Source organism: Hylobates moloch, unplaced genomic scaffold, assembly GCF_009828535.3.
Source record: "Hylobates moloch isolate HMO894 unplaced genomic scaffold, HMol_V3 SCAFFOLD_16, whole genome shotgun sequence".
Taxonomy (NCBI): domain Eukaryota; kingdom Metazoa; phylum Chordata; class Mammalia; order Primates; family Hylobatidae; genus Hylobates; species Hylobates moloch.
In genome coordinates, this window is record NW_026652291.1 from 61,097,450 (window position 1) to 61,121,565 (window position 24,116).

Below are 24,116 nucleotides of genomic sequence, written 5' to 3' on the forward strand. Positions count from 1 at the left end.
CCTGTAGTTCTAGCTACTCAGGAGGCTAGGACAGATGATCACTTGAGCCCAGGAGTTTGAGGCTGCAGTGAGCCATGATAGCACACTGCATTCCAGCCTGGGCAAGAGTGAGACACTGTTTCAAAAAAATAAATAATAAAACTTTAATAAATAAAAATGAGGGGAGGGAGTTTTTTTTTTTAAGACGGAGTCTCGCTCTTGTTGCTCAGGCTGGAGTGCAATGGCACAATCTCGGCTCACTGCAACCTCTGCCTCCTGGGTTCAAGCGATTCTCCTGCCTCGGCCTCCAGAATAGCTGGGATTACAGGCGCCTGCCACCGCGCCCAGCTAATTTTTTTATTTTTAGTAGAGACAGGGTTTCACTATGTTGGCCAGGCTGGTCTCGAACTCCTGACCTCAGGCGATCCACCTGCCTCGGCCTCCCAAAGTGCTGGGATTATAGGCATGAGCCACCACGCCCCGCCTAGTTCAAAATTCTTTTATAGGGTTCGTTGAAGGTCACTATTCCAAGGTATGGGCTTTAGGATCTGGAAGGAATCTGATTGATTATCCAGTCTGTCTTGATCAATTTATAAAGGAAATTGATTTACTGAGGACTGAAGAGGGTTCATTGATTTTCCTAAAGCCACACAGCTGGGCCCAGAACTCAGGTGTCCTTGCTTGCTCATTCCTTTCACTACCTCCGCTGTGCTCTGAAATCCCACCACTGGTTTTGAGGAATGAGGAAGAAAGAAAAAGTGATCTCGAAACAGTTACTGACTAACAGACACTCTCCGTGGGTAGATGGCTCTCTGCCCTGCTGCCGCCGCCTCAGCAGTCAGACTGGGGGGGCAGGCTTGTATGGAGAGCCCCGAGGCCCAGGGTAGTTGGTTGGAGGATGGAACTTAAGGTTTCAGTTGACTCCTGTCTGGCAATTGCCCTTTTAGGGTCTCCTCTACCTCTGTCACCTGGGAGTAAACCTAATCTTTAGGGATCTGAGGGTCAACGTGATCAACAGATGAAACCGCCAGTTTACACAGCAGCCCTGGGCCAAACTAGTCCCTTAGAGACCGTCAATCCAGACAGGAACTAGGGCAGAGCCAAGCTGCTGGGGTCACAGAGCACTGAAGTGGATACCTCTGCTGATCTGCCTCCCAAGGCCTAAGGTGGCCACAGTGCTATGCACAGCCACCTTGCTGCATCCTGCTGTTGGTAGGCTCTTGTGCTCAGAACCCCAGGAGAAGGGCTAGATCACACTGATGATAAGACTGACAGCTTTTTTTTAAAAAAAACGACTTTCAAGGTTTGGTTATTTTTATCTTCGTGACCTCTGATTTCCCTGTGGAGCAAATGGTAAAGTAGGGGTGGGTGGAGAGGGACTTTGGCAGACCCTGGCAGACTGTGGACAAGGACAGCCCTGAACAGCTGGCCCTGAGACATGAACTGGAACATGGTTGGAGCCAAGGACACAGGACTAACAGGAAAGGACACAGACTGCTGTCAGGACGCATACTACCACACACCCGAGGCCAGGACCCTGCTGACGTGGCAGACCTCCACCCTGGCCCCTTACTGCCCCCCGCCCCTCTCCCCCGCCTGCCAGCTGCCAACAGGGCTCTGCCTTGTGTCTGCCACACCTGTCACTGCCTATCCTTGTCCAGAGGGGGCCCCATCAGCCCCTCCTCAGCTGCCCAGCAGAGCAAGCAGTTAGTGGGGAGGGGAGGGAACATGGAGCGGGGGCCAGTGGTGGGGGCAGGGCCGGGGGCCGGGGCCCGAATCCAGGCACTGCTGGGCTGCCTGGTCAAGGTGCTGCTCTGGGTGGCCTCTGCCTTGCTGTATTTTGGAAGCGAACAGGCCGCCCGCCTTCTGGGCAGCCCCTGCTTACGGCGCCTCTACCATGCCTGGCTGGCAGCAGTGGTCATCTTTGGGCCCCTTCTGCAGTTCCATGTCAACCCTCGGACTATCTTCGCCAGCCACGGCAACTTCTTCAACATGTGAGTCCACTCAAGGCTGTGGGAGCCGGGTCCGTGCACTCTGGGATCCTAGCTCCCTTCTCCAGGCTTCTGTCCTCCTGCCAGTCTGAACACTAAAAATAGGCTAGGAGGTTGAGGAAGAGGTCGGGGGAGGGGGAAGGGAACAGAGCCCTGGGGTACAGGGGAAGTCGGGAACAGGACTAAAGAGGAAATGTGGACCCTGGAATGCTGAATGGTCCTCCAAGGAGATGGCAAAGTTTAAATGACTGGGGGCTGTAAAGGGCACAGCAAGGAGAGGACCAGTGATGATGTGTAGGGTTGGGGAGAGTGCAGTGATGGGAGCACAGACCAGGGTGGGAGATGGAGCTTGGGGTCTCAATAGTCTCCCCTCTTTGCCCACAGAAAATTTGTGAATTCAGCCTGGGGCTGGACATGCACCTTCTTAGGGGGCTTTGTGTTGCTGGTGGTGTTCCTGGCTACACGGCGCGTGGCAGTAACTGCCAGACACCTGAGCCGACTGGTGGTGGGGGCAGCCGTGTGGCGGGGAGCCGGCCGGGCCTTCCTGCTCATCGAGGACCTGACTGGCTCCTGCTTCGAGCCACTGCCCCAGGGTCTGCTGCTCCACGAGCTGCCTGACCGCCGCAGCTGCCTGGCGGCCGGCCACCAGTGGCGAGGCTACACCGTCTCCTCCCACACCTTCCTGCTCACCTTTTGCTGCCTGCTCATGGCAGAGGAAGCAGCTGTGTTCGCCAAGTACCTAGCCCATGGGCTTCCTGCCGGCGCCCCCCTGCGCCTTGTCTTCCTGCTGAACGTGCTGCTGCTGGGCCTCTGGAACTTCTTGCTGCTCTGTACCGTCATCTATTTCCACCAGTACACTCACAAGGTGGTGGGCGCCGCAGTGGGCACCTTCGCCTGGTACCTCACCTATGGCAGCTGGTATCATCAGCCCTGGTCTCCAGGGAGTCCAGGCCATGGGCTCTTCCCCCGTCCCCACTCCAGCCGCAAGCATAACTGAAAGAAATAAAAGCCATCGGGCCTGGTTGTGGCTCCTCTCATCATTTGGTTGGGTCCTTGAAAGGGTGGGAAAAGGGTCTGGTAGTCACTAGGGTTCCCCAGCTGTTCCTTGCTCTCATCAACCTTGTATGTCCTTCCTTATGCTTGACCATCCCTCCAGCTGTGCTTTCAGTCTCCTAGTTTTTGCAGACTTCAGGCTATCTGGGGACTGAGACATCCAGGAATGGTGCTTCTAAGGCAGGTAATGGTGCCCTTAGGTGTGGGCATCATCCTTGCTGAGCAGTTGCTCCATCTCCAGCCTGTTTGATTGTTTTTCCTGCCTTCTCCACTGAATCTCCACTCCCTCTCTTCACGGGCCTACCTATCTGGGCACTCCTCTCAGGGACTCTTCGTACCCTGTCTTCCCCGTAGGGGGTATGTATGTGCTCATCTATTTAACAAATGTTTATTGAGCTGAGCATAGTTCTATGCCATGTAAATAAGACAAGATTTCTGCTGTTTGGAGGCATATGAGCTAACTGGGGAAGGCAGATAATAGACACACAAATAATAGCAAAACACTTGCACTGCGTTTACTCTGTGCCAGACACTGTTCTAAGTGTCTGTAAGTTCTTTATAAAAGTTAACACATAGGGCCGGGCGCAGTGGCTCACGCCTATAATCCTAGCACTTTGGGAGGCCGAGGTGGGCAGATCACTTGAGGTCAGCAGTTCAAAACCAGCCTGGCCAATATGGTGAAACTCCATCTCTACTAAAAATACAAAAAAAAAAACACAACTACTTGGGTGTGGTGGCGAGCGCCTGTAATCCCAGCTACTTGGGAGGCTGAGTCAGGAGAATCGCTTGAACCCGGGAGGCGGAGGTTGCAATGAGCTGAGGTTGCGCCACTGCACTCCATCCTGGGCAACAAGAGCAAAACTCCGTCTCCAAAAAAAAAATTAACACATTTGGTCCTCACAACAATAAAAGTATGAGGTAGGTTGTACTGATCTTGATTGGCAAAAAAAAAAAAAAAAAATTGAGATAGTAGTGTTCCCATTGTAGAGTTGCAAACACTGAGACACAGAGGTTAAGTAACTTGTTCACAACTAATAAACAGAGGAGCCATGATTACAAAGCTAGACAATATGGGTATATCATCTAGCCTCTAAACCAGGAATTAGCAAACTTTGGCCCTCCTGTGGCCAGTTTTGTATGACCTGCGAGCTAATAATTATATATATATAATATATATATTTATATATTATATATGTTATTATATATAATATATATTATTTATATATGTTATTATATATAATATATATTATTTATATATTATATATAATATATATTATTTATATATGTTATTATATATAATATATATTATTTATATATGTTATGTATTTTTATGTATTTATATTTTTTATATTTTTATGTATTTATATTTGTATATAAATATATAATATTATATATTTATATATAATGTAATTTTATATATATATATATAAAATTTTTAAAAGGCAGAGACCTGGCAGTGATGGCAGTGTAATCCCAGCACTTTGGGAGGCTGAGGCAAGAGGATCACTTGAGCCCACGAGTTTGAGACCAGCCTGGGCAAGATGGTGAGACCCCGTCTCTACAAAAATTTTTTTAAAAGAAAAAGGTAAAACGTTTTTTACATTTTTATTTTTTTATTTTTTATTTTTTTTATTTTTTGAGACGGAGTCTCGCTCTGTCGCCCAGGCTGGAGTGCAGTGGCGCAATCTCGGCTCACTGCAAGCTCCGCCTCCCGGGTTCACGCCATTCTCCTGCCTCAGCCTCTCCGAGTAGCTGGGACTACAGGCGCCCGCCACCACGCCCGGCTAATTTTTTGTATTTTTAATAGAGACGGGGTTTCACCGTGGTCTCGATCTCCTGACCTCGTGATCCGCCCGCCTCGGCCTCCCAAAGTGCTGGGATTACAAGCGTGAGCCACCGCGCCCGGCCTTTACATTTTTATTTTTATTTTATTTTTATATATTTTTTGAGACAGAGTCTCACTCTGTTGCCCAGGCTGGAGTGCAATTTTGGCTCACTGCAACCTCCACCTCCCAGGTTCAAGCGATCTCCTGCCTCAGCCTCCAGAGTAGCTGGGATTACAGGCCCCCAGCACCACACCCATCTAATGTTTGTATTTTTAGTAGGAACAGGGTTTCACCCTGTTGACCAGGCTGGTCTCGAACTTCTGACCTCAAGTGATCTGCCTGCCTTGGCCTCCCAAAGTGCTGGGATTACAGGCGTGAGCCACTGTGCCTGGCCGTTTTTACATTTTTTAATGGTTGAAAAAGCAAAAGAATAAGAATATTTTATTACAGGAGAAAATTACATGAAATTCAAATTCCAGTGTCTATAAAATTTTGTTGATCTCACTATACTAATTCATTTACATAAGGCAGCTTTCCTACTACAATGGCAGAGTTGAGTAGACAGACACTGTAAGGCCTATATAGCCTAAAATATTTACTCTCTGGCCCTTTATAGAAAAAGTTGGCCAGACGCAGTGGCTCATGCCTGTAATCCCAGCACTTTGGGAGGCCGAGGCGGGCGGATCACGCGGTCAGGAGATCGAGTCCATCCTGGCTAACATGGTGAAACCCCGTCTCTACTAAAAATACAAAAAATTAGCCGGGCGTGGTGGGACGCGCCTGTAGTCCCAGCTACTCTGAAGGCTGAAGCAGGAGAATTGCTTGAACCCTGGAGGTGGAGGTTGCAGTGAGCCAAGATCGTGCCACTGCACTCCACCCTGGGCGACAGAGCGAAACTCCATCCCCCAACACACACACAGACACACACACACACACACGTTTGCCAAAACCTGGTTTAAATCAGTAAATTATCCTGAAAAAAAAAAATCCTGGCTAATATCAGAGAGATAAATGCTATCAATGTACTGAAACAGGATGATTTGTAATAGATTTGGAGGGAGGTTCCTTATAGAGGATGATGAAAATAGTTCTCTCTGAAGAGGTGACATCTAAACTGAGAACCGAATGACAATACCCAGGGTAAGGGTGTTTTAGGCAAAGGGATTATTAGCAAGGGCAAAGGCCCTGAGGCAGGAATGAACATGACACATTTGAGAAACAAATAGCCCAAATATTTGCAAGTGTAATGAATGAAGGGGCAAGCAGTAGAAAGTGGACTTAAAGGGGAGACAGGTGCGACAGCCTTTTGGATTTCATTCAAAGGTCAACAGGCAGCTGAGAAAGGGTTTTAAGCCAGAGAGAGGCATGAACCCGCTGCTCCGTGAGAGTGGGTTATAGAATGGCATCTGCAGCCGTGGTCCAGGAGAGAGTTGGTCCCGGCTTGGGTAGGGATGCTGCCAGCTCTGGTGCTGGTGTTGCTACAGGTGCGGAGGATGTCGGCAGAGCCAGAGGCCCACGCTAGCAAGGCTAGGAAAGAGAGGCCAAGTCTTATTCCATCTCTGGGGAAAGACGGAAGAGCCCTAAATAAAGCTTATCTGTCCCAGGCGGAGCAGGGGAAGAAGAGAGCAGGTGGGGAGCCAGTTGGGAGGCGGGAGGTGGAAGGCGGGGAGCGGAGAGACTGGCTTGGGCTTGGCGATGGGAGGACCCGGACCCGGCGTCCTCAGGCGGCGGGCGGCAGGTGGCGGGAGGCGGGAGGCGGGGACGAGAGGAGGGCGGGGAGGCGGGGACGGGGCCGGCGGAGGTGGGGAGCCTGGAAGCTGGCCCTCGCGAGGCGGCGCGGGGAGGGTGGGTGAAGAGCGCCTGTGCGCGCTACGGGGAGCCTCACCCACCGCCCTCCTCTGCGGCACCGCCCCTTCCCTGGCAGGGCTGACCCCGCCTCCTGCAGCCGACCCCGCCTCCTCCAGCCCTCCCCGCCCCACTACCCAGGAAGGCCGAGCAGGGTGCGAGCGCCGCTTTCGCTTTCCCTTCGCTGTGCCCACTCCTCTCCTCGTGCGGCGCTAGGCCCCCCGTCCCGGTCATGGCCATGCTGAGAGTCCAGCCCGAGGCCCAAGCCAAGGTGAGCGCCGCGGGGTCTAGAAAGGGCCCACTGGGGAGGCGTGGCTCGAGCGGCCGGGGGCATCCCCGACCCGCCCCCCAGGCTCCCACGCGAGTTGGGGGCAGTCGGCCGAGCTGGTGGGCCCGGAGCACCTGCGCCCCGGGGAGGGCGGCGACTGCTGCCTGCCGGGAGAGGCGAGGCGGCCGTGGTTCTGCGGGGTGAGGTGAAGCGGAGAGCTGGCGTGGAGGGGAACTCCGCTGGCCTGGAGCCGGGGCCACACACAGACCGGGTGCGGGACTGCCCCAGCTACCTTCTGGCCTTTCCCTCAGGGAGGGTCCCGGGGCCCACCCCGTCCCTGTCCTACTCGCAGAGGGCTCTCAGCACCCCTCGTCACACCTGCCAGGCGACCCCAGGGATCTGTTCTCACGTGAACACTGGCCCTTCACCGCCAGGAATGTTCTCATCCCCCGTATCCAGCCCCAGGGATACCCACTCCACTCTCGGTAGATCCAGGTCTGCAGAGATCCACCTCCTCCACCACCCCAACCCACCCTACAGGCATCCATCTCGCTTTCTTCAGGTCTGGCCTTAGAGGCATCCCCTCCACCCTTCCCCAGGTCAGGCCCTACATAACCCTAAGGGAACTGTCCTCAAATGAACTGGCCTTAAAGCCAAGTTTCTGAAGGGATGCGTGTGCCCTACAGGTGGATGTGTTTCGTGAAGACCTCTGTACCAAGGTAAGACATGCCCCATCAGCGCGGCCCCACCCCTGCCCAACTCCTACTGCTCAATCCTGCCTCACTACCTAGGACGGGCATTTGATGCTGACTCCCATCCTCCTCCACCCTCACCTCACACACAGACAGAGAACCTGCTTGGGAGCTATTTCCCCAAGAAGATTTCTGAGCTGGATGCATTTTTAAAGGTACTGCAGCTGGGCAGGGAGCTAGGGAGTAAAGGCCAAGAGAAGAGTCTGGGGGCTGTGAGAGTGAGGTGAGAGGAACTCCCTCACCTCTAGCCCTCCTCCCACCCTACACCAGGAGCCAGCTCTCAATGAAGCCAACTTGAGCAATCTGAAGGCCCCATTGGACATCCCAGTGCCTGATCCAGTCAAGGAGAAAGAGAAAGAGGAGCGGAAGAAACAGCAGGAGGCAAGCTGGGAAGACCTGGGAGAAGGGATCCAACCATGGGGGTAATCAGTCTTAGTCCTAACTCTCATGAGCCCCTCTCTTTCTGCAGAAGGAAGACAAAGATGAAAAGAAGAAGGGGGAGGATGAAGACAAAGGTACTTGAAACCACAATGGTGGGAAGAGACTTGAGTCCCACTCATAGGAGCTCCTCCTAAGGATTTCTTTCCACTCTCCCCTTCGCCCCTCACACAGGCTCAATCACGTGACTGACCCGTTGCTCACTCTGTAGGTCCTCCCTGTGGCCCAGTGAACTGCAATGAAAAGATCGTGCTCCTTCTGCAGCGCTTGAAGCCTGAGATCAAGGATGTCATTGAGCAGCTCAACCTGGTAAGCCCTCCCCCTTCAACTCTCAGGCTTCAAGTCAAACCATTGTCCTCTTGGTCCCTGCCATTTAGGGCCTGGCACTTGCCAGGCTTTAGCAAGAGAGGGCACAGCAAGTGAAACCAGAAGTCCAGGCCCTGGGGCTCAGGATAGACCTGGCACGCCTCCACCCAGTGTGGGGAGTGAAGCAAGGGAGAATATGAAACTGGGAATTGGGTAGAGGGCTGATGTGGCATTATGCCATTCCCTCTTCCCAGGTCACCACCTGGTTGCAGCTGCAGATACCTCGGATTGAGGATGGTAACAATTTTGGAGTAGCTGTCCAGGTGAGAGCGCTACCCCACTTCCCTGCTTTTCTAGTCCATGCTTCCTTCCACTTTCCCCCTTGCTTTTTTTCCCTAGGAGAAGGTGTTTGAGCTGATGACTAGCCTCCACACCAAGCTAGAAGGCTTCCACACTCAAATCTCTAAGTGAGTGACCACCCATGTGCACAGTTTTTGTTTTGAGAGACCTCCTTCTTCTACTCCATACACACTTCTCCTTCCACAGGTATTTCTCTGAGCGTGGTGATGCAGTGACTAAAGCAGCCAAGCAGCCCCATGTGGTAGGTGAGGCCCAGGTTAGGGTGCATGGGGGAAGGACACATGTAAGGTCAGGCCTGACCCGAGCTTCCCACAGGGTGATTATCGGCAGCTGGTGCACGAGCTGGATGAGGCAGAGTACCGGGACATCCGGCTGATGGTCATGGAGATCCGCAATGCTTATGTGAGGAGGCGAGGGCAGGGCAGGGGTGGGCAGAGGCAGCTTTCCCAGGCCACCCACTCCCTGACCCTGCAGGCTAGGGGTTAAGGGTAACAAAGCTCAGCTTCTCCACAGGGCTAGAAATGGGGCACAGAGCCACTGGAGGCCTCTGACTGACCTCTACTCCTCCCTGGCCCTGTAGGCTGTGTTATATGACATCATCCTGAAGAACTTCGAGAAGCTCAAGAAGCCCAGGGGAGAAACAAAGGGAATGATCTATTGAGAGCCCTCTCTCCCATTCTGTGATGAGTACAGCAGAGACCTTCCTGCTTTTTACTGGGGACTCCAGATTTTCCCCAAACTTGCTTCTGTTGAGATTTTTCCCTCACCTTGCCTCCCAGGCACAATAAATATAGTTATACCACTGCCTATCAGCCCAAGTCTCTTTATTGGATCCGGACCCCGCTGGCCCTGGCTCAGGCATTTCCATTTCCATTAGTGGGACCAACCCACTGGGTGATTTGAGTGTTGAGCCGCTGGTTGGTCCAGTCCTGCCGGATGTCATCAAGGTGGCAGTCAAAGTCCACAAGGTGCTGGTGGGCCCTATCTTCCAGTAGAGCTCCCACCATCTGCCGTGACTCTTCCCAGTCCCTCCACATCACTCTGAAATAGTAACCCCCATGGAGGTCAAACAGCAAGTAGTGGGTCCAGACACAGACTTAACAGAGACTGGGTCCAGAGAAAGACCCTTAGGGCAGGGCCAAGGACAGAGGAGACCCAGGAGCCTTGGGCTTCTAAGAAGAGGTAGAGGGAGTGGGGTACTCACAAGTTCTTATCCTTAGGGACCCAGCGGAGACCTTGGTTCTCCAGGACGATGACTGGGGGCACACGAGGCTGAGGCACCAGTTTCTGATTATCCAACTGAGTGGACAAAGATGGGCAAGTGAGAGTTTCAAGGGTCCCCCCACCCTACTTTCTTTTCACCTCCCCACCCAGAAACCCAAGCCTCACCATAATAAGTACTGCATCAGGGAAGAATTCTGCAATTCGCTCAGCAATTTTCAAGGCCAGGGGCCCAGGGCTGTGTAGAGGGAAGACCAGAGGAGTGAGGAGCCAACTGTGGGCAAAACCCATCCATTTGAGCTGGGCCTCCCAGATCTCATAGATGTGGGCACAGCTGTGGCCTTTCCCTGTAGGTGGCCTGCGGGGATCGGGCCTGCTGGATGCTTGATGCACGACTGCTTGATGCTTGAGTGCTGTGGGAAACAGGTGCTCAGATATTGCTGGTGAGAGTGGAAACCAAAGGTGGTCTTTTTGGAAGGTAATTTGGCATAACCACCCAAATTGAAACTGTATACATACCATACATATGCCAACCCAGAAATTCTACTTATAAAGAATTTATGGTAATTATAGGACAGTGTCTGTAATAAAACACTGGAAACAACCTCAATGTTTAAAGCATTAAATAAATTAGAGTACATCCACATTCAGACTATACAGCTGTTAGGGAAAGGTAGATCTTGGTGTGGAAATGGGATGATGTCAAGTATTTATTAAGTGAGGGAGAAACGAAAATTACAAAACAGTACCTCTAATTGCTTCATGTATATGATTTATATATATATAATTGTCTTTTCCTATGTGTATAAGGAAACTGCCTTATTTTTGAAGTTAGTGGTTGGGATTTCTCTGTTCTTTCAGCTCCTGGGGGACACCTCAGTTAAAGCAAGATCAGTCTGTTGGCCGAGAGTGGTGGCTTACGCCTGTAATCCCAGCACTTTGGGAGTCCGAGGCGCGTGGATCACCTGAGGTCAAGTTCGAGACCAGCCTGGCCAACACGGCGAAACCCCATCTCTACTAAAAATAAAAAAATAAAAATAAAAAATATATATATAAAAATTAGCTGGGCATGGTGGCGCTCATCTGTGATCCCAGCTACTCGGGAGGCTGAAGCAGAAGAATCGCTTGAATCCAGGAGGTGGAGGTTCCAGTGAGCCGAGATTGCGCCACTGCACTCCAGCCTGGGAGACAGAGGGAGACTCCGTCTCAAAAAAAAAAAAAAAAAAAAAAAATCAGTCTGTTGATACACAGTTGTCCTCCCCGCCCTAACGGCACTCCAGGGCAGGGCTCTGTCCTATTCATTTTTATATTTTCTCACTCCAGTAACCAGCATAGTGCCTGGTGTAAAGCCCCTACTCCTAAGCGTTTGATGAAGGAAAGATAAAAGGAATGACCTTTGTTCATCTTGTGCGCCCCCGCCCCGCCCACCGCCCCACGCATCCTCGCCCTCTATTCCTCCAACCCCCAACCCGCCATAATCCTTTCCTTCTTCCTCTGGCTACGCCACTCACCTCTGATCATTCACAGCTGCATTGGCATGGTAGTAACCAGCCACCACCAGACCAGCCTGTGCTCCCCACACATCCACCTGTCGTAGGAAAGAGGCCATCAGTAATTAAATTGTGCTGCTGACTTTGTGGATGCTCACTGCTGCCAAGGGACCGGGGATGAACTTGGGCTGGGGTGTTGGGTGGGTTCGCGGTGGGGGATGGGCATCCAACGGAGGCACCTGGTTGAGGGCGACCTCCAACATGACGGACAGGGCCAGGTGGCTGTGGAAGAGGGGCACACAGTCGGTGAGGCACAGGCATTCTCCGGACCGCGGCGCTGGCGCCAGAAACAGCCCGTTGACTGCGGCGTGTGGGTACCGGGCAGCATGCAGGCACATCTTCAAGTAGGCCAGGGCCGAGATCTCCACTTCCCCCATGGCGAGCGAGGCCCGGACGGGAAGCAGCAAGCCGGATTAGTACCGGATTAGGCGAGCCGCTGCCTAACTCGCGTCCGTGAAGCTCCCTCCAGCGCTTCGGTACGCTCTTTGACCCTTCCCCGTGCCCTCTCACTTCGGTTCGGCGACAACGCTAACTCGACTCGCAGGTAGCCCGCCGGCTCCCGGCGCCCTGGGTCCGGGAGTCTGCCCCCGGCCCAGCCCAGGAGGTCCCGATTGCATCCGAGCCCCGCCTTCCCGCGCCCCCAGCTGGCGGCGGCGACTCAGCGCCTGCCTGGGAGACAGACCAAGCTGCAGCTCCCTGCAGAACTGGCTCCTGGAGTCCCGCCCACGTGGTGCTCCTTGATAGGGCTAAAGGCTTTCAATTTGTCCAATCAGCGGCCGCGCCCTAACGTTGCCCCGCCTTTGTCTCCAGCGGACTGGAAAGAACCCACCATTGTGAAGCAAAGAAAATTGCCCGCACTCTTATTGGCTAGGTTCCCCGATTTCCGCTCTCGGTTGGCGGTTAGCTTTGCCTGTTACCTGTGTTGCCCACTACTACCGGCTCCGCAGAGCCCCGGGGATGGAGCGCTAACCCGTAGCCGGGTGTCCCGGAGCGCTGCGGGCAAAGCAGATCGCCTTGCGCCTATTACGGGATGAGTGGATCTGTACTCTAGGTCGGCTCTGTCACTTACTAATGGACCGTGTTGCCTTCGCGACTGCAGGTTTTCTTGCCCTTGGTTTATCTTTTGCCCATGTTCCTTTAAGGATTTAATGACATATGTATGGGAGCAGGCTTCCAGCCTGTCTAGTGCTTCGCTGCACATTCTTATCTCATATTTTATGACAGGATAAGGCCCTGAATTAAAGAACAATCCCATGGAGTTTATAGCAAGATCACAGCAAAGGAACCCTTGTCTCTACCACCAGCCCAGGGCTGAATCTTTAAAAGCAGAGATAAAGACAGTGATTGGCTGAAGGGGGTAAGGGGGGAGGACAGTAAGAAAAACTTACAGATTCATCCTTCCCATAATGTCCTGCGATGTATTTCCTTCACCACAATGCCTTGGAAGCATTATTTTTTCCCCTCCCAGCCCTTAAGGAGTCCAGGCCTGGCACGGTGGCTCACGCCTTGTAATCCCAGCACTTTGGGAGGCCGAGGTAGGTGGATCACCTGGGGTCAAGAGTTCGAGACCAGCCTGGCCAACATGGCGAAACCCCGTCTCTACTAAAAAAAAAAAAAAAAATTAGCCAAGTGTGGTGGCACATGCCTGTAATTCCAGCTACTCAGGAGGCTGAGGCAGGAGAATTGCTTGAACCCGGGAGACGGAGGTAGCAGTAAGCCAAGATCATGCCATTGCACTCCAGCCTGGGCAACAGAGCAAGACTCCATCTCAAAAAAAAAAAAAGGAGTCCAATCATTCATCCGTAGTTCTCCATAGTTCTCCCAGTGAAACCTCATTCTCCTTCTAGGCTTTTCCTAAACTGATGAGGATTCTTTCTTTCTTCATTCCTGATGTTGACCACAGAACTTTCCCCTTGTCTATCCAAAGCCTGATTATTCCCATAAGGGCTCTGTGCAAATGCCATCTCTTCCAATAATTCCTGAGACCTCTGGATGAAAATAATACTGTTACATTCCAAAATACAGGTTATCTGCATGGCTGCCATGGCATGTAACAATCCCCACCCTATTCCTCTGGAGGACCTCTTAAGATTACAGTGGGCATCTAGTTAATCTTTGTCTTCGTGACACCCACCCCTTCCCACCACATTCATCTTCAGTCTGGACATACGTGCCACTCAATAAATGCTTTTTGAATGAATGACACATGCCAGAAGGGAATCCACACATCATATAGATCATTTATTTTCCTTCTAGTCCTGGGTTCAGTACATAGATGGCTTCTCTTCACCCTTTGGGTTGACAATTTTCTCCAGGTTGCTGCTGATGATATGATAAAGCTCAGCCTGGGAGAAGGCCAGAGTGCAACAGTCAGGTTCTCAGCCAATCCCCTGCCCGCCCCGACTCATCCACCTCCCCTAAAGCCTTACTCCACACTCACATAGAAGGCCCTCAGGTCCAGCACCATGGCCCTGAGCTCCCCATAGGCTGCCTCATCTCGCTCATGCACCAAGGCCCGGTAATCCATCTGCAATGTGGGAGGCAAAGCTGAGTCAGTCCTATGGGAGGCTGGGACATGAGTCTGGTTTCCTTTTATAGGAAATAGGTTAACTTGAGAATGAACCCCTTCTTAGCACCAAGAAATAGGATCCCAAAGGACTGAGCAGAGAAAAGGGTCAAGGTTGTTGAAGCCCAAACCAGTTTTTCTAGGCAATGCTTTTAGCTTAATATTCTCCACATTAGGAAAGTCACAAGACAAGGAGGACTTCTTCCTCCACACCTCCTCGTCCCACCCCCAGCTAAAAGGCTGGTGGACTATCTACTCACTACATGTGTCTCCTTGGAGGCCTTGGCCACAGCATCCCCACGTTCTGAGAAGTACCTGCCAGAAGCAAGGGAATACCACAGGAATGAGTGTTCAGGGAGATGTACTCCCTCAGACCCTTCCCAAAGTCTCCCATCATCCTGATGGGGTTGCCCAGCTTTGGGGGTCCCAAAGAAATGCTCCTACTGCCCCCAGTGCTGGTCCTCCAGCTGCCCTCACTTGGAAATGGTTGTCTGGAAAGCTTCCACTTTGGTCTTGACGGCATTCACCCTCTCCAGCACCTTCTCCTGTGGTGACACGGGAGGCAAAGACAACACTTCATGTCCTCCCCATTTCATATACTATCTTCCTCCTCCTCCTGGTTCATGTCTAGCTCACCCCCCGAGGCTCTCCCCACTCTAAGTGTCTTCAGTTACCCTTTTCTTACCTGGATTGCTACCCCAAAATCATTTCCATCTTCAATCTTGGGGATCAGGTGTTGGATCCATGTAATCACCTGGGTTAAGAGGTATCATGTAAGAATATTCAACAAACATACTAAGTTCTTCCTATTACTGTCACTTCCTAAAAAATAGTTATATTTAATTGGGTACTTATTACATACCAGGTACTGTGCCATGTATTTATTTCATTTAATCATCACGGCAACCTTCAGAGATATGTATTTATTGTACCCATTTAACAGATGAAAAAACTGAGTCACAGAATGTCTAAGTGACTTACTTAAGGTTACCAGCTAGGTAACTGATAGAATCACGATTTGAACCTAAGCAGTCTCTCTCTAGGGTCCAATCTTTTAAAACAATTCACTCACTATATCATACCACCTCTACTATGAACCCAACACAGCAGTAGGTTCTGAGGTTACAGAGCGGATACTGCACAGTCTCTAATTTTGGGGGTACCGTTGTGATAAGAGAGGTCTAACAGAACGAGGAGAACAAAGGGGATCTAAGCCCAAGGCACAGAAGGAAGTTTTCTTTTTCAGGACTAGGTCTCTGTATGAAGGACTTGTATCTACGGAGGAGTCCAGGGCCTCACCTTGTGTGTCTTCTCTTTCTGCTTCCCCCATTTCCCAGGCTTACCAGAATGCATTTCTCTTTGAGAGTCCAGACTTCTGGCTTAACCAGGGCAAGCAGGGACAGGACTTTCTCATTCCCAGGGAGAAATCCACACTTAGGGACTGTGAGAAAGAGGGGATTCAGGCCCTTTCTCATCCAGTAGTCAATGTGCCATCTCCCCTTCCCTAGTCACCTCTTATCTCTCTTACCTTCTTTTTTCTCCTGCTTATCTGTTTCCATCTAAGGCAAAAATGGGGGAAAGTAGCTTTAGAAAAGTCACAGAGGTTGAAGGGCTATCTGCTCCATTGGGTTTACAGTCCAAGTACTGCACCCTGAGTGCCTCACCTCATCATCCTTGGGTGGAGGGTCTGGGATGGGGATGTCCAGTGGGGCCCGGAGGGAACTCAGGTCAGCCACATTGAGGGAGTCCTCCTGCACAGAGCACACTGTCAAGGGCTGCCCAGCCTCTTCCCTTCATCCTAGGTCACAGCCTTCCCTCCATACATCTCACTTGCCCTCTGCCTCCCAACCTAGGCTCATGCCTCACACCATCCTAATGTTCCTAATCCACTATTTGAAACTATTCTCTGCATGCTGAATCCAGTTGTTAGCTAGAGAGGGTGGGCAAAGGGGATAGAGGACATGGGATGGGGCAGGAGGGGCCCACACTACTCACTTGCAAGAGCTGATTCAGGTATATGATTTTCTGTGGCAAGAATCTGTAGAGGAATTCCTCAGCCTGTGGGTTACATTGCAAGGGAGGGGAATCACAGAATATGCTCAATGAGATGTCTGACAAATGGAACTGGAAGGGCCTTTGGAAATCACTGGGTCCAAGACTTGCAAATGAGGAAACCGAAGACCTGAAAATGAAAGGACTTGCCCAAACTGGTAAGTGGCAGAACCAAGGTTAGGACTGTGATATTCCTGCTTTGGAAGCCATGGTTTTTTTCCTCCACATCAAAAGAGGGGGGAAGTGCCAGAAGTCGGGAGAGTCATAAGAAAGGTCATATTAAAGGTAGCTATCAATAATTCTGGGGTTACTTTGGGTGAAGGCTTGGTACGGGAAGTAGGGTTAAGTCTAGGGTGACTTGGGGGGTCATTCTGAGAGGCTGTTGTATTGGTCCAAGTATTGGTCCAAGATTCTGGGTCAAATCGCTCAAGTCCAGAGACTTACCTCCTGGAAAAGATTCTGCCTGAAGACCTCCACCTACACAGAGAGCAGTACCCGGATGTTGGTTAAGGGTCTGGGTTGTCAAAAGCTTCCACCCACAACAGGGTGCCCTCGAACTGTGGCTCAGGCCTTTCTCACCACAAACTAGTTTTCCCTGGAAGCTCCTGCTCACTGCAGTCAGAGCGCAGGAATCTGGGAATCCCCGAGAAGAGAAGGCACTAGCGAGATTGGGGGAGTTCTCTGGCACTGCTTTGGTCCCCTGAACCACCCAACTTGGCCTCCACCCAAGAGGGTTCTATGACCCCTTCCTGGCCTCCGATTCCCCATTACCTGTTTGCGGGCTTCCCCGCTCAGGCGCACCCCACACGGCTTGGCCATGCTGCTTCAGTCGCTAGATCTCTGGTCTCCCGGCTAGTCGCCCGGGCTTTCGCTTTCACTCCCCAGGTCCAGGCCCGCCCCCCTCAACCCCGCCCCCTTTCTTCTTTCCGCCCCCCTCCTCCCCCTGGCAGGCCGCAAGCAGTAGGTAGCCCCTCAGCCATTCCCAGCCAGTTGCCACTAGGAGAGGCGGTGCTGGCTGGGCCACAAGCTCAGGGGCAGCCCAAGGGAGGGGCTAGGGTGAGTGGGACCGCGGAGACTGGAGCGGGGCTGTCCCTCGGAGAGGGGCGGGGCTTATAGCTAGGGCCAACGGGAAGTCCAGGGTTGGGGTAAGAGAGGTGGGAGTATGGCAAAGGGGGTATTCAGTGGCGGGGCTCCCCCAAGAAGGCTCGACCGCAAGTAGCGGACGGAGAGAGATCAGAGCGTCTAGGAGGGGCAGCCAGAGGGAGCGCCTGGGGTGGAGAAGGACTAGCCGCCCTTTGAAGGGAGCGGGCAGGGTTTGGGTGAGGGTCTTCCCTCTGCCTTCAGGACAGACCGGAGATGGGGCGGGACTCGCTTGAGAGGAGCTAGGGCCGGCCAGAGTCGGTTCCCCTGCAGGGTGGGACTTCCCCGGTGAGGCCCGGAGCGTACCGGACTGGTCCAGCTAGAAAAAGAAAGGTTTTGAGCTGAATAGGATAACCCCGCGCCTGGGGCTATCCGGAAGGGGTGGAACCAGATTCGGGGAAGGCGGGGAAGAGCGCTTGACTGAGGGAAGATGGTGGGGCGCTCTGAGGGAAGAGCCAGGAGCCATTTGCCTTCTCATTGGTTGGGACCTGGCCCTCCCTCTTGGCCACGCCCCCTGGTTTCCTGACACTCCTCCAACCTTAACCTTAAGCCCCGCCCATTCCCCCGAAATTGGGTCGCAGTCCTGCCCTCTCTCCTAGTACTTCCTGTTCTCTGCTAACCCTGGCGCTGGGCCGGGGGCTGGAGAGTGACCGTGGTCTGAGTGACCTGGGGCGGCTGCGCGGGCCGTGGTGGGCCTCAAAGCCGGGCACCAGACGGGAGGGGCGGCGCTTGGGCCGCGCGCTGCCCGCGCCGGGTCCCGGCGGGCGGCGAGGCTGGGGCTGACTCCTTCCTCAGGATGCCGGGGGAGGAGGAGGAGCGGGCCTTCCTGGTGGCCCGCGAGGAGCTGGCGAGCTCCCTGAGGAGGGATTCCGGGCAGGCGTTTTCCCTGGAGCAGCTCCGGCCGCTACTAGCCAGCTCTCTGCCGCTAGCCACCCGCTACCTGCAGCTGGACGCCGCACGCCTGGTCCGCTGCAACGCTCATGGGGAGGTGAGGCCTGGCCCCGCTTGGAAGGGGGACACCAGGGCCTGAGGCCCGGGCCACTCTCACACCTCTCTGCTCTCCTTGCTCCCAGCCCCGAAACTACCTCAACACCCTGTCCACGGCCCTGAACATCCTGGAGAAATATGGCCGCAACCTTCTCAGCCCTCAGCGGCCTCGGTACTGGCGCGGCGTCAAGTTTAATAACCCTGTCTTTCGCAGCACGGTGGATGCTGTGCAGGTGAATCCCCTGGCCTTATGGGAGAGGGGGCTGGGGTTTGGCTAGAAAAGGCCTGAGGTTGTGCTGAATGGGAAGGGGTCCAGCCCTACTAGGCAGGAAACCTCCTGGTTGGTGACTGGTTGTGAATGTGTGGCAGGGGGGCCGAGATGTGCTGCGATTATATGGCTACACAGAGGAGCAGCCAGATGGGTTGAGCTTCCCCGAAGGGCAGGAGGAGCCAGATGAGCACCAGGTTGCTACAGTCACACTGGAAGTACTGCTGCTTCGGACAGAGCTCAGCCTGCTATTGCAGGTGAGATGCTCCTCTAGTCTTGATGGACTTACGCACCAGGGCTGGGGAGCCCAGCCTAACTCAAGTAAGTCTGAGGACCCCCATGCTGCTGAACTATGGGCATAGTTCAGCATTCTGGGAGCTCTGGGTACTGATTTTCCCTCTGTGAATGTTAAGGGACCAGGGCTTAGAGGGAGGGCTTTGTTCTAGGGGTCTAGGTGGAAACCGTTTTTGTCTGTATTATTGCAGAATACTCACCCAAGACAGCAGGCACTGGAGCAGCTGTTGGAAGACAAGGTTGAAGATGATGTAAGGAAGGCAGGAAAGGGGCTGATGTACAAAAGAAACAGGAATTGTGGGACTCTGTGTCCCTAAACCCTTGTTCATTCCCTGCCCTTTCTTTTTCAGATGCTGCAGCTTTCAGAATTTGACCCCCTATTGAGAGAGATTGCTCCTGGCCCCCTCACCACACCCTCTGTCCCAGGTATTGTTGGTCCTAAATTGGAGACCAGCTAGGAAGCTATATTGATAGAAATTTGGGATGCTCCTTTGTCTTCTTGGTTATCTTCCTTTGTGTTTGTTTGTTTGTTTGTTTGTTTTGAGACGGAGTTTTGCTCTCGTTGCCCAGGCTGGAGTGCAATGTTGCTATCTCCGCTCACCGCAACCTCTGCCTCCCGGGTTCAAGCAATTCTCCTGCCTCAGCCTCCCAAGTAGCTGGGATTACAGGCATGCGCCACCATGCTCGGCTAATTTTGTATTTTTGGTAGAGATGGGGTTTCTCCATGTTGGTCAGGCTGGTCTGGAACTCACGACCTCAAGTGATCCACCCGCCTCAGCCTCCCAAAGTGCTAAGATTACCGGTGTGAGCCAGCATGCCCGGCCTCTTTGTTTTTTAAAAGAGATTAAAATTGTTTCCTTGGGTCCAGATGTTTAAAAAGTAGTCTTGTGATTTGCCCCCATCCACAGCAGATTCAGATGTAACCTGGTCTTTTTTGGAAAGATGTTCCATCTCTCCTGCTCTCCAGGCTCCACTCCTGGTCCCTGCTTCCTCTGTGGTTCTGCCCCAGGCACACTGCACTGCCCATCCTGTAAACAGGCCCTGTGTCCAGCCTGTGACCACCTGTTCCATGGACACCCATCCCGTGCTCATCACCTCCGCCAGACCCTGCCTGGGGTCCTGCAGGGTACCCACCTGAGCTCCAGGTGAGAGGGCTTCTCTTCTGGGTGGGAGTGAAATTTAAAGAACTTAAGATCACTTGATTATCGACTACCTGCCAGTTTCTGTGCTAAAGACTGTTGAATAGAGGACAAGTAGCCAGTCAGAACCCTGAAGGACATAATAGACATACACATCAAGCAGGTAGCAATTGCAGTAACCCAGGTTGTTATGGTAATAGGTGGTTTGCAACCTAGTCTGAAGGGTCAGCTGAATCAGGTGGCAATATGGCAATATTTTAAACACCTAGTGTAGGTCAGGCCGTGTATTAGCAGTATCTACTAGGAAGAAGTGAGCTTTAAGCTGTCATTTAAATGTTGCATAGGCTATGGATATAGGAGTATTCAAGACAGGGACAATGTGTGCAAAGGCCAGTGACGTGTTGTTACCCAGGAAATGGGGAATGCTTAGAGGTGAGGGATCCAGGCACCAGATGCCACTTCAGCAGGCCATGTCTGCTTTTCCATTACAGTTTACCTGCCTCAGCCCAACCACGGCCCCAGTCGACCTCCCTGCTGGCCCTGGGAGACAGCTCTCTTTCTTCCCCTAATCCTGCAAGTGCTCGTTTGCCCTGGCACTGTGCTGCCTGTGCCATGCTAAATGAGCCTTGGGCAGTGCTCTGTGTGGCCTGTGATCGGCCCCGAGGCTGTAAGGGGTTGGGGTGGGGAACTGAGGGTCCCCAAGGAACTGGAGGCCTAGAACCTGATCTTGCACGGGGTCGGTGGGCCTGCCAGAGCTGTACCTTTGAGAATGAGGCAGCTGCTGTGCTATGTTCCATATGTGAGCGACCTCGGCTGGCCCAGCCTCCCAGCTTGGTGGTGGATTCCCGAGATGCTGGCATTTGCCTGCAACCCCTTCAGGTAACTTGTTCTGGCCTTCCCAGCTCTTTATCGTGTGTTACCTCAGGTCATTCTCTTCCCTATCCCATGTTTTCCTTCAGTTCCTCCCAACTCCCTGTATTTCTGTTGTGAACTTCAGCCAGTCAGTCAAAGGGATAATTCTCTCTGCCTTCCCAGCAGGGGGATGCTTTGCTGGCCTCTGCCCAGAGTCAAGTCTGGTACTGTATTCACTGTACCTTCTGCAACTCGAGCCCTGGCTGGGTGTGTGTTATGTGCAACCGGACTAGTAGCCCCATTCCAGTACAACATGCCCCCCAGCCCTATGCCAGCTCTTTGGAAAAGGGACCCCCCAAGCCTGGGCCCCCACGACGCTTTAGTGCCCCCCTGCCCAGTTCCTGTGGAGATCCTGAGAAGCAGCGCCAAGACAAGATGCGGGAGGAAGGCCTTCATCTAGTGAGCATGATCCGGGTAAGGACTAGCCCTGGGATGAGGTAGGGCTGAGCTGGTGTGGGAAAGGAGATGCTGCAGGTGGTTAATAGTTTCTATGAATCTTGTCATTGTTAGCAGCAGCTGCCTGTTACTGAGGCAGTTACCATGCTGTACACTGATGACATGATCCATATGTCTGAGCTGAGCCACTGTCACCATCTTAGTTCAGGCTGAGGGTGGGTGAAGGGTGCCCCTCCTGATGGGCCTGATGGGCGGGACTGTGCCTTAGGAAGGGGAAGCTGCAGGTGCCTGTCCAGAGGAGATCTTCTCGGCTCTGCAGTACTCGGGCACTGAGGTGCCTCTGCAGTGGTTGCGCTCAGAACTGCCCTACGTGCTGGAGATGGTGGCTGAGCTGGCTGGACAGCAGGACCCTGGGCTGGGTGCCTTTTCCTGTCAGGAGGCCCGGAGAGCCTGGCTGGATCGTCATGGCAACCTTGATGAAGCTGTGGAGGAGTGTGTGAGGACCAGGCGAAGGAAGGTATCAGCTGTGCTGGATATGGGATAGGGTCGAGAATCTGCATCTCTCACACTCTCCCTTGCTCGCTTTCCCACTTCATTCCCCCTCGCCACTCCCATCTTGCAGGTGCAGGAGCTCCAGTCTCTAGGCTTTGGGCCTGAGGAGGGGTCTCTCCAGGCGTTGTTCCAGCACGGAGGTGATGTGTCACGGGCCCTGACTGAGCTACAGCGCCAACGCCTAGAGCCCTTCCGCCAGCGCCTCTGGGACAGTGGCCCTGAGCCCACCCCTTCCTGGGATGGGCCGGACAAGCAGGTGCTGGGAGGAGGCAAGAAGCCCAAGGGTCCACCTAGAGGAGCAAGAGGGAGCTGAGGGGAAGGGTCCATGGAGTCTGACAGCACTTCCCCCCTCCACCTGAATCACATTGCAGAGCTTGGTCAGGCGGCTTTTGGCAGTCTACGCACTCCCCAGCTGGGGCCGGGCAGAGCTGGCACTGTCACTGCTGCAGGAGACACCCAGGAACTATGAGTTGGGGGATGTGGTAGAAGCTGTGAGGCACAGCCAGGACCGGGCCTTCCTGCGCCGCTTGCTTGCCCAGGAGTGTGCCGTGTGTGGCTGGGCCCTGCCCCACAATCGGGTAAGTCCCTCCCCACAGTACCTGGTCCAAGAATTACTCTATTCTTTTGGACCCCCACCCTGCCCCAGTCCCCATCTCTGATCCTGTCTTCTGCTCTTCAGTTGCCCATGTACCCCTGAAGGCTTCTGGGAGGGGGAGGTCAGGAACAGACTTATCTCCTCCCTTTTAAAACAATGTTCTATTATGGAAGTTTTCAAACATGCAATAGTAGAAAAATTGTACTACACTGTATAACAAATTCCCATACCCCCCTGCAACCCCTCCACTTCCAGTGTATTCGTCATCAAGCTTCAGCAATTGTCAACAAACATGATCAGACTTTATTTCACATATATACACAGATGGTTATTTTGATATCAAATATCAGGCATAATATAGTTTATAAATGCTTCAGTATATATCTCTAAAATGTAAATATTTATTTATTTATTTACTTATTTTTTTTTTTGAGATAGAATTTCACCTTGCCCCCAGGTTGGAGTGCAATGGCGCGATCTCGGCTCACTGTAACCTCTGCCTCCTCCAAGCAATTCTCCTGCCTCAGCCTCCTGAGTAGCTGGGATTACAGGCACACACCACCACACTCGGCAAATTTTTGTATTTTTAGTAGAGACAGGCTTTCGCCATATTGGCCAGGCTGGTCTCGAACTCTTGACCTCTACAATTATTTTAAAATACAGAGTAAAACCAAAATAAAACACATATAGAGCCAGTCTAACTACTCTGACCTAGAGTACGTGGAGGCTCAGGAACTAAGAAGGGCTTATTCCTATAAACTGGATATTTGCTGATATTAAAGAATTACCAGGCTAGGCGCAGTGGCTTATTCCTCTAATGCCAGCACTTTAGGAGGCCAAGGCAGGCGGATCATGAGGTCAGGAGATCGAGACCATCCTGGCTGACACCGTGAAACCCTGTCTGTACTAAAAATGTAAAAAATTAGCCGGGTGTGGTGGCAGGCGCCTGTAGTCCCAGCTACTCAGGAGGCTGAGGCAGGAGAATGGTGTGAACCCAGGAGGCGGAGCTTGCAGTGAGCGGAGATTGCGCCACTACACTCCAGCCTGGGCAACAGCGCAAGACTCCGTCTCAAAAAAAAAAAAAAGAATTACTGTTCATTTTTGTGTGTGTGTGTGTGTGTGTGTGTGTGTGTGACAGTGCTACTGTGGCTATGTTTTCAAAAAGAATTTTGCTGGGCATGATGCCTCATGCCTGTAATCCTAGCGCTGTGAGTGGCTGAGGTGGGAGAATTCCTTAAAGCCAGGAGTTCGAGACCAGCATGGGCAACATAATAAGACTCCCATCTCTAAAAAAATAAATAAAGGGCCGGGCGTGGTGGCTCACGCCTGTCATCCCTGCACTTTGGGAGGCCAACGTGGGTGGATCACAAGGTCAAGAGATTGAGACCATCCTGGTCAACATGGTGAAACCCTGTCTCTACTAAAAATACGAAAATTAGCCAGGTATGGTGGCGTGCACCTGTAATCCCAGCTACTCGAGAGGCTGAGGCAGGAGAATCGCTTGAACCTGGGAGGTGGAGGTTGCAGTGAGCCAAGATCGTGCCACTGCACTCCAGCCTGGGTGACAGAATGAGATTCTATCTCAAAAAAAAAAAAAATTAAATTAAAAAAATAATAAAATACATA

The 24,116-nt window shown here is 52.6% G+C and overlaps 5 protein-coding genes across 12 annotated transcripts in view; 3 read left to right on the plus strand and 2 right to left on the minus strand.

Moving 5' to 3' along the window:
- Nucleotides 1-362: 362 nt before the first annotated feature.
- On the plus strand, nt 363-2,991 carry FITM1 (fat storage inducing transmembrane protein 1). The gene is made up of 2 exons (XM_032180082.2): nt 363-1,973; nt 2,355-2,991. Exons 1-2 carry the CDS (start codon nt 1,708-1,710, stop codon nt 2,965-2,967), a joined length of 879 nt encoding a protein of 292 aa, XP_032035973.1. The 5' UTR covers nt 363-1,707; the 3' UTR covers nt 2,968-2,991.
- A 3,748-nt stretch (nt 2,992-6,739) lies between these two features.
- Nucleotides 6,740-9,625, plus strand: PSME1 (proteasome activator subunit 1). 2 transcript variants are annotated; one of them, XM_032180084.2, is made up of 11 exons: nt 6,767-6,965; nt 7,649-7,681; nt 7,807-7,869; nt 7,985-8,095; nt 8,184-8,229; nt 8,364-8,461; nt 8,713-8,781; nt 8,858-8,925; nt 9,005-9,059; nt 9,134-9,220; nt 9,399-9,625. In XM_032180084.2, exons 1-11 carry the CDS (start codon nt 6,927-6,929, stop codon nt 9,477-9,479), a joined length of 750 nt encoding a protein of 249 aa, XP_032035975.1. In that variant the 5' UTR covers nt 6,767-6,926; the 3' UTR covers nt 9,480-9,625. The 2 variants fall into 2 exon arrangements, with proteins under 2 accessions (XP_032035974.1, XP_032035975.1); XM_032180083.2 differs by lacking the exon at nt 9,399-9,625 and having other exon boundaries at nt 6,740-6,965; nt 9,134-9,371.
- On the minus strand, nt 9,626-12,423 carry EMC9 (ER membrane protein complex subunit 9). 4 transcript variants are annotated; one of them, XM_032180087.3, is made up of 5 exons: nt 11,769-12,423; nt 11,551-11,627; nt 10,208-10,277; nt 10,023-10,117; nt 9,626-9,859 (listed from the first exon to the last, which is right to left on the minus strand). In XM_032180087.3, exons 1-5 carry the CDS (start codon nt 11,964-11,966, stop codon nt 9,673-9,675), a joined length of 627 nt encoding a protein of 208 aa, XP_032035978.1. In that variant the 5' UTR covers nt 11,967-12,423; the 3' UTR covers nt 9,626-9,672. The 4 variants fall into 4 exon arrangements, with proteins under 4 accessions (XP_032035978.1, XP_032035980.1, XP_058285383.1 ...); XM_032180089.3 differs by having other exon boundaries at nt 10,208-10,452; nt 11,769-11,831; XM_058429400.1 differs by having other exon boundaries at nt 10,208-10,479; nt 11,769-11,785.
- A 1,386-nt stretch (nt 12,424-13,809) lies between these two features.
- Nucleotides 13,810-17,721, minus strand: PSME2 (proteasome activator subunit 2). 2 transcript variants are annotated; one of them, XM_032180095.2, is made up of 11 exons: nt 16,979-17,721; nt 16,652-16,684; nt 16,151-16,213; nt 15,820-15,906; nt 15,684-15,714; nt 15,499-15,596; nt 14,841-14,909; nt 14,633-14,700; nt 14,416-14,470; nt 14,030-14,116; nt 13,810-13,934 (listed from the first exon to the last, which is right to left on the minus strand). In XM_032180095.2, exons 1-11 carry the CDS (start codon nt 17,024-17,026, stop codon nt 13,854-13,856), a joined length of 720 nt encoding a protein of 239 aa, XP_032035986.1. In that variant the 5' UTR covers nt 17,027-17,721; the 3' UTR covers nt 13,810-13,853. The 2 variants fall into 2 exon arrangements, with proteins under 2 accessions (XP_032035986.1, XP_058285382.1); XM_058429399.1 differs by lacking the exon at nt 16,652-16,684.
- Nucleotides 17,722-17,772: 51 nt separating this feature from the next.
- RNF31 (ring finger protein 31) overlaps nt 17,773-24,116 on the plus strand; it is a 13,532-nt gene continuing 7,188 nt past the window's right edge. For 2 of the 3 annotated variants that reach the window (XM_032180091.2, XM_032180092.2), the window contains exons 1-11: nt 17,773-18,335; nt 18,421-18,567; nt 18,704-18,859; nt 19,088-19,147; nt 19,247-19,322; nt 19,864-20,041; nt 20,527-20,914; nt 21,071-21,361; nt 21,612-21,860; nt 21,966-22,151; nt 22,267-22,473. In XM_032180091.2, the coding sequence (XP_032035982.1) occupies nt 18,144-18,335; nt 18,421-18,567; nt 18,704-18,859; nt 19,088-19,147; nt 19,247-19,322; nt 19,864-20,041; nt 20,527-20,914; nt 21,071-21,361; nt 21,612-21,860; nt 21,966-22,151; nt 22,267-22,473 (2,130 nt within the window). In that variant the 5' untranslated portion in view covers nt 17,773-18,143. Of the gene's footprint in view, nt 18,336-18,420; nt 18,568-18,703; nt 18,924-19,087; nt 19,148-19,246; nt 19,323-19,863; nt 20,042-20,526; nt 20,915-21,070; nt 21,362-21,611; nt 21,861-21,965; nt 22,152-22,266; nt 22,474-24,116 lie in introns of those variants that run through there. The other variant, XM_032180093.2, reaches the window with a different exon arrangement.

What these genes read in the sequence shown, in the direction of transcription:
- PSME1 (XM_032180083.2), top strand. Translation starts at nt 6,927, where the DNA reads ATGGCCATGCTGAGAGTCCAGCCCGAGGCCCAAGCCAAG. An exon ending in GGGGGAGGATGAAGACAAAG is followed by an intron (nt 8,230 to 8,363) that starts GTACTTGAAACC and finishes CTCACTCTGTAG; the next exon opens with GTCCTCCCTGTGGCCCAGTG. An exon ending in ATTTTGGAGTAGCTGTCCAG is followed by an intron (nt 8,782 to 8,857) that starts GTGAGAGCGCTA and finishes TTTTTTCCCTAG; the next exon opens with GAGAAGGTGTTTGAGCTGAT.
- PSME2 (XM_032180095.2), bottom strand. Translation starts at nt 17,026, where the DNA reads ATGGCCAAGCCGTGTGGGGTGCGCCTGAGCGGGGAAGCCCGCAAACAG. An exon ending in TCAAAGAGAAATGCATTCTG is followed by an intron (nt 14,910 to 15,498) that starts GTAAGCCTGGGA and finishes CTCTTAACCCAG; the next exon opens with GTGATTACATGGATCCAACA. An exon ending in TGGACCTGAGGGCCTTCTAT is followed by an intron (nt 13,935 to 14,029) that starts GTGAGTGTGGAG and finishes GCCTTCTCCCAG; the next exon opens with GCTGAGCTTTATCATATCAT.
- EMC9 (XM_032180085.2), bottom strand. Translation starts at nt 10,561, where the DNA reads ATGGTATGTATACAGTTTCAATTTGGGTGGTTATGCCAAATTACCTTC. An exon ending in CTGATGCAGTACTTATTATG is followed by an intron (nt 10,118 to 10,207) that starts GTGAGGCTTGGG and finishes TTGTCCACTCAG; the next exon opens with TTGGATAATCAGAAACTGGT. An exon ending in GTCCCTAAGGATAAGAACTT is followed by an intron (nt 9,860 to 10,022) that starts GTGAGTACCCCA and finishes TTACTATTTCAG; the next exon opens with AGTGATGTGGAGGGACTGGG.
- FITM1 (XM_032180082.2), top strand. Translation starts at nt 1,708, where the DNA reads ATGGAGCGGGGGCCAGTGGTGGGGGCAGGGCCGGGGGCCGGGGCCCGA. An exon ending in CACGGCAACTTCTTCAACAT is followed by an intron (nt 1,974 to 2,354) that starts GTGAGTCCACTC and finishes CTTTGCCCACAG; the next exon opens with AAAATTTGTGAATTCAGCCT.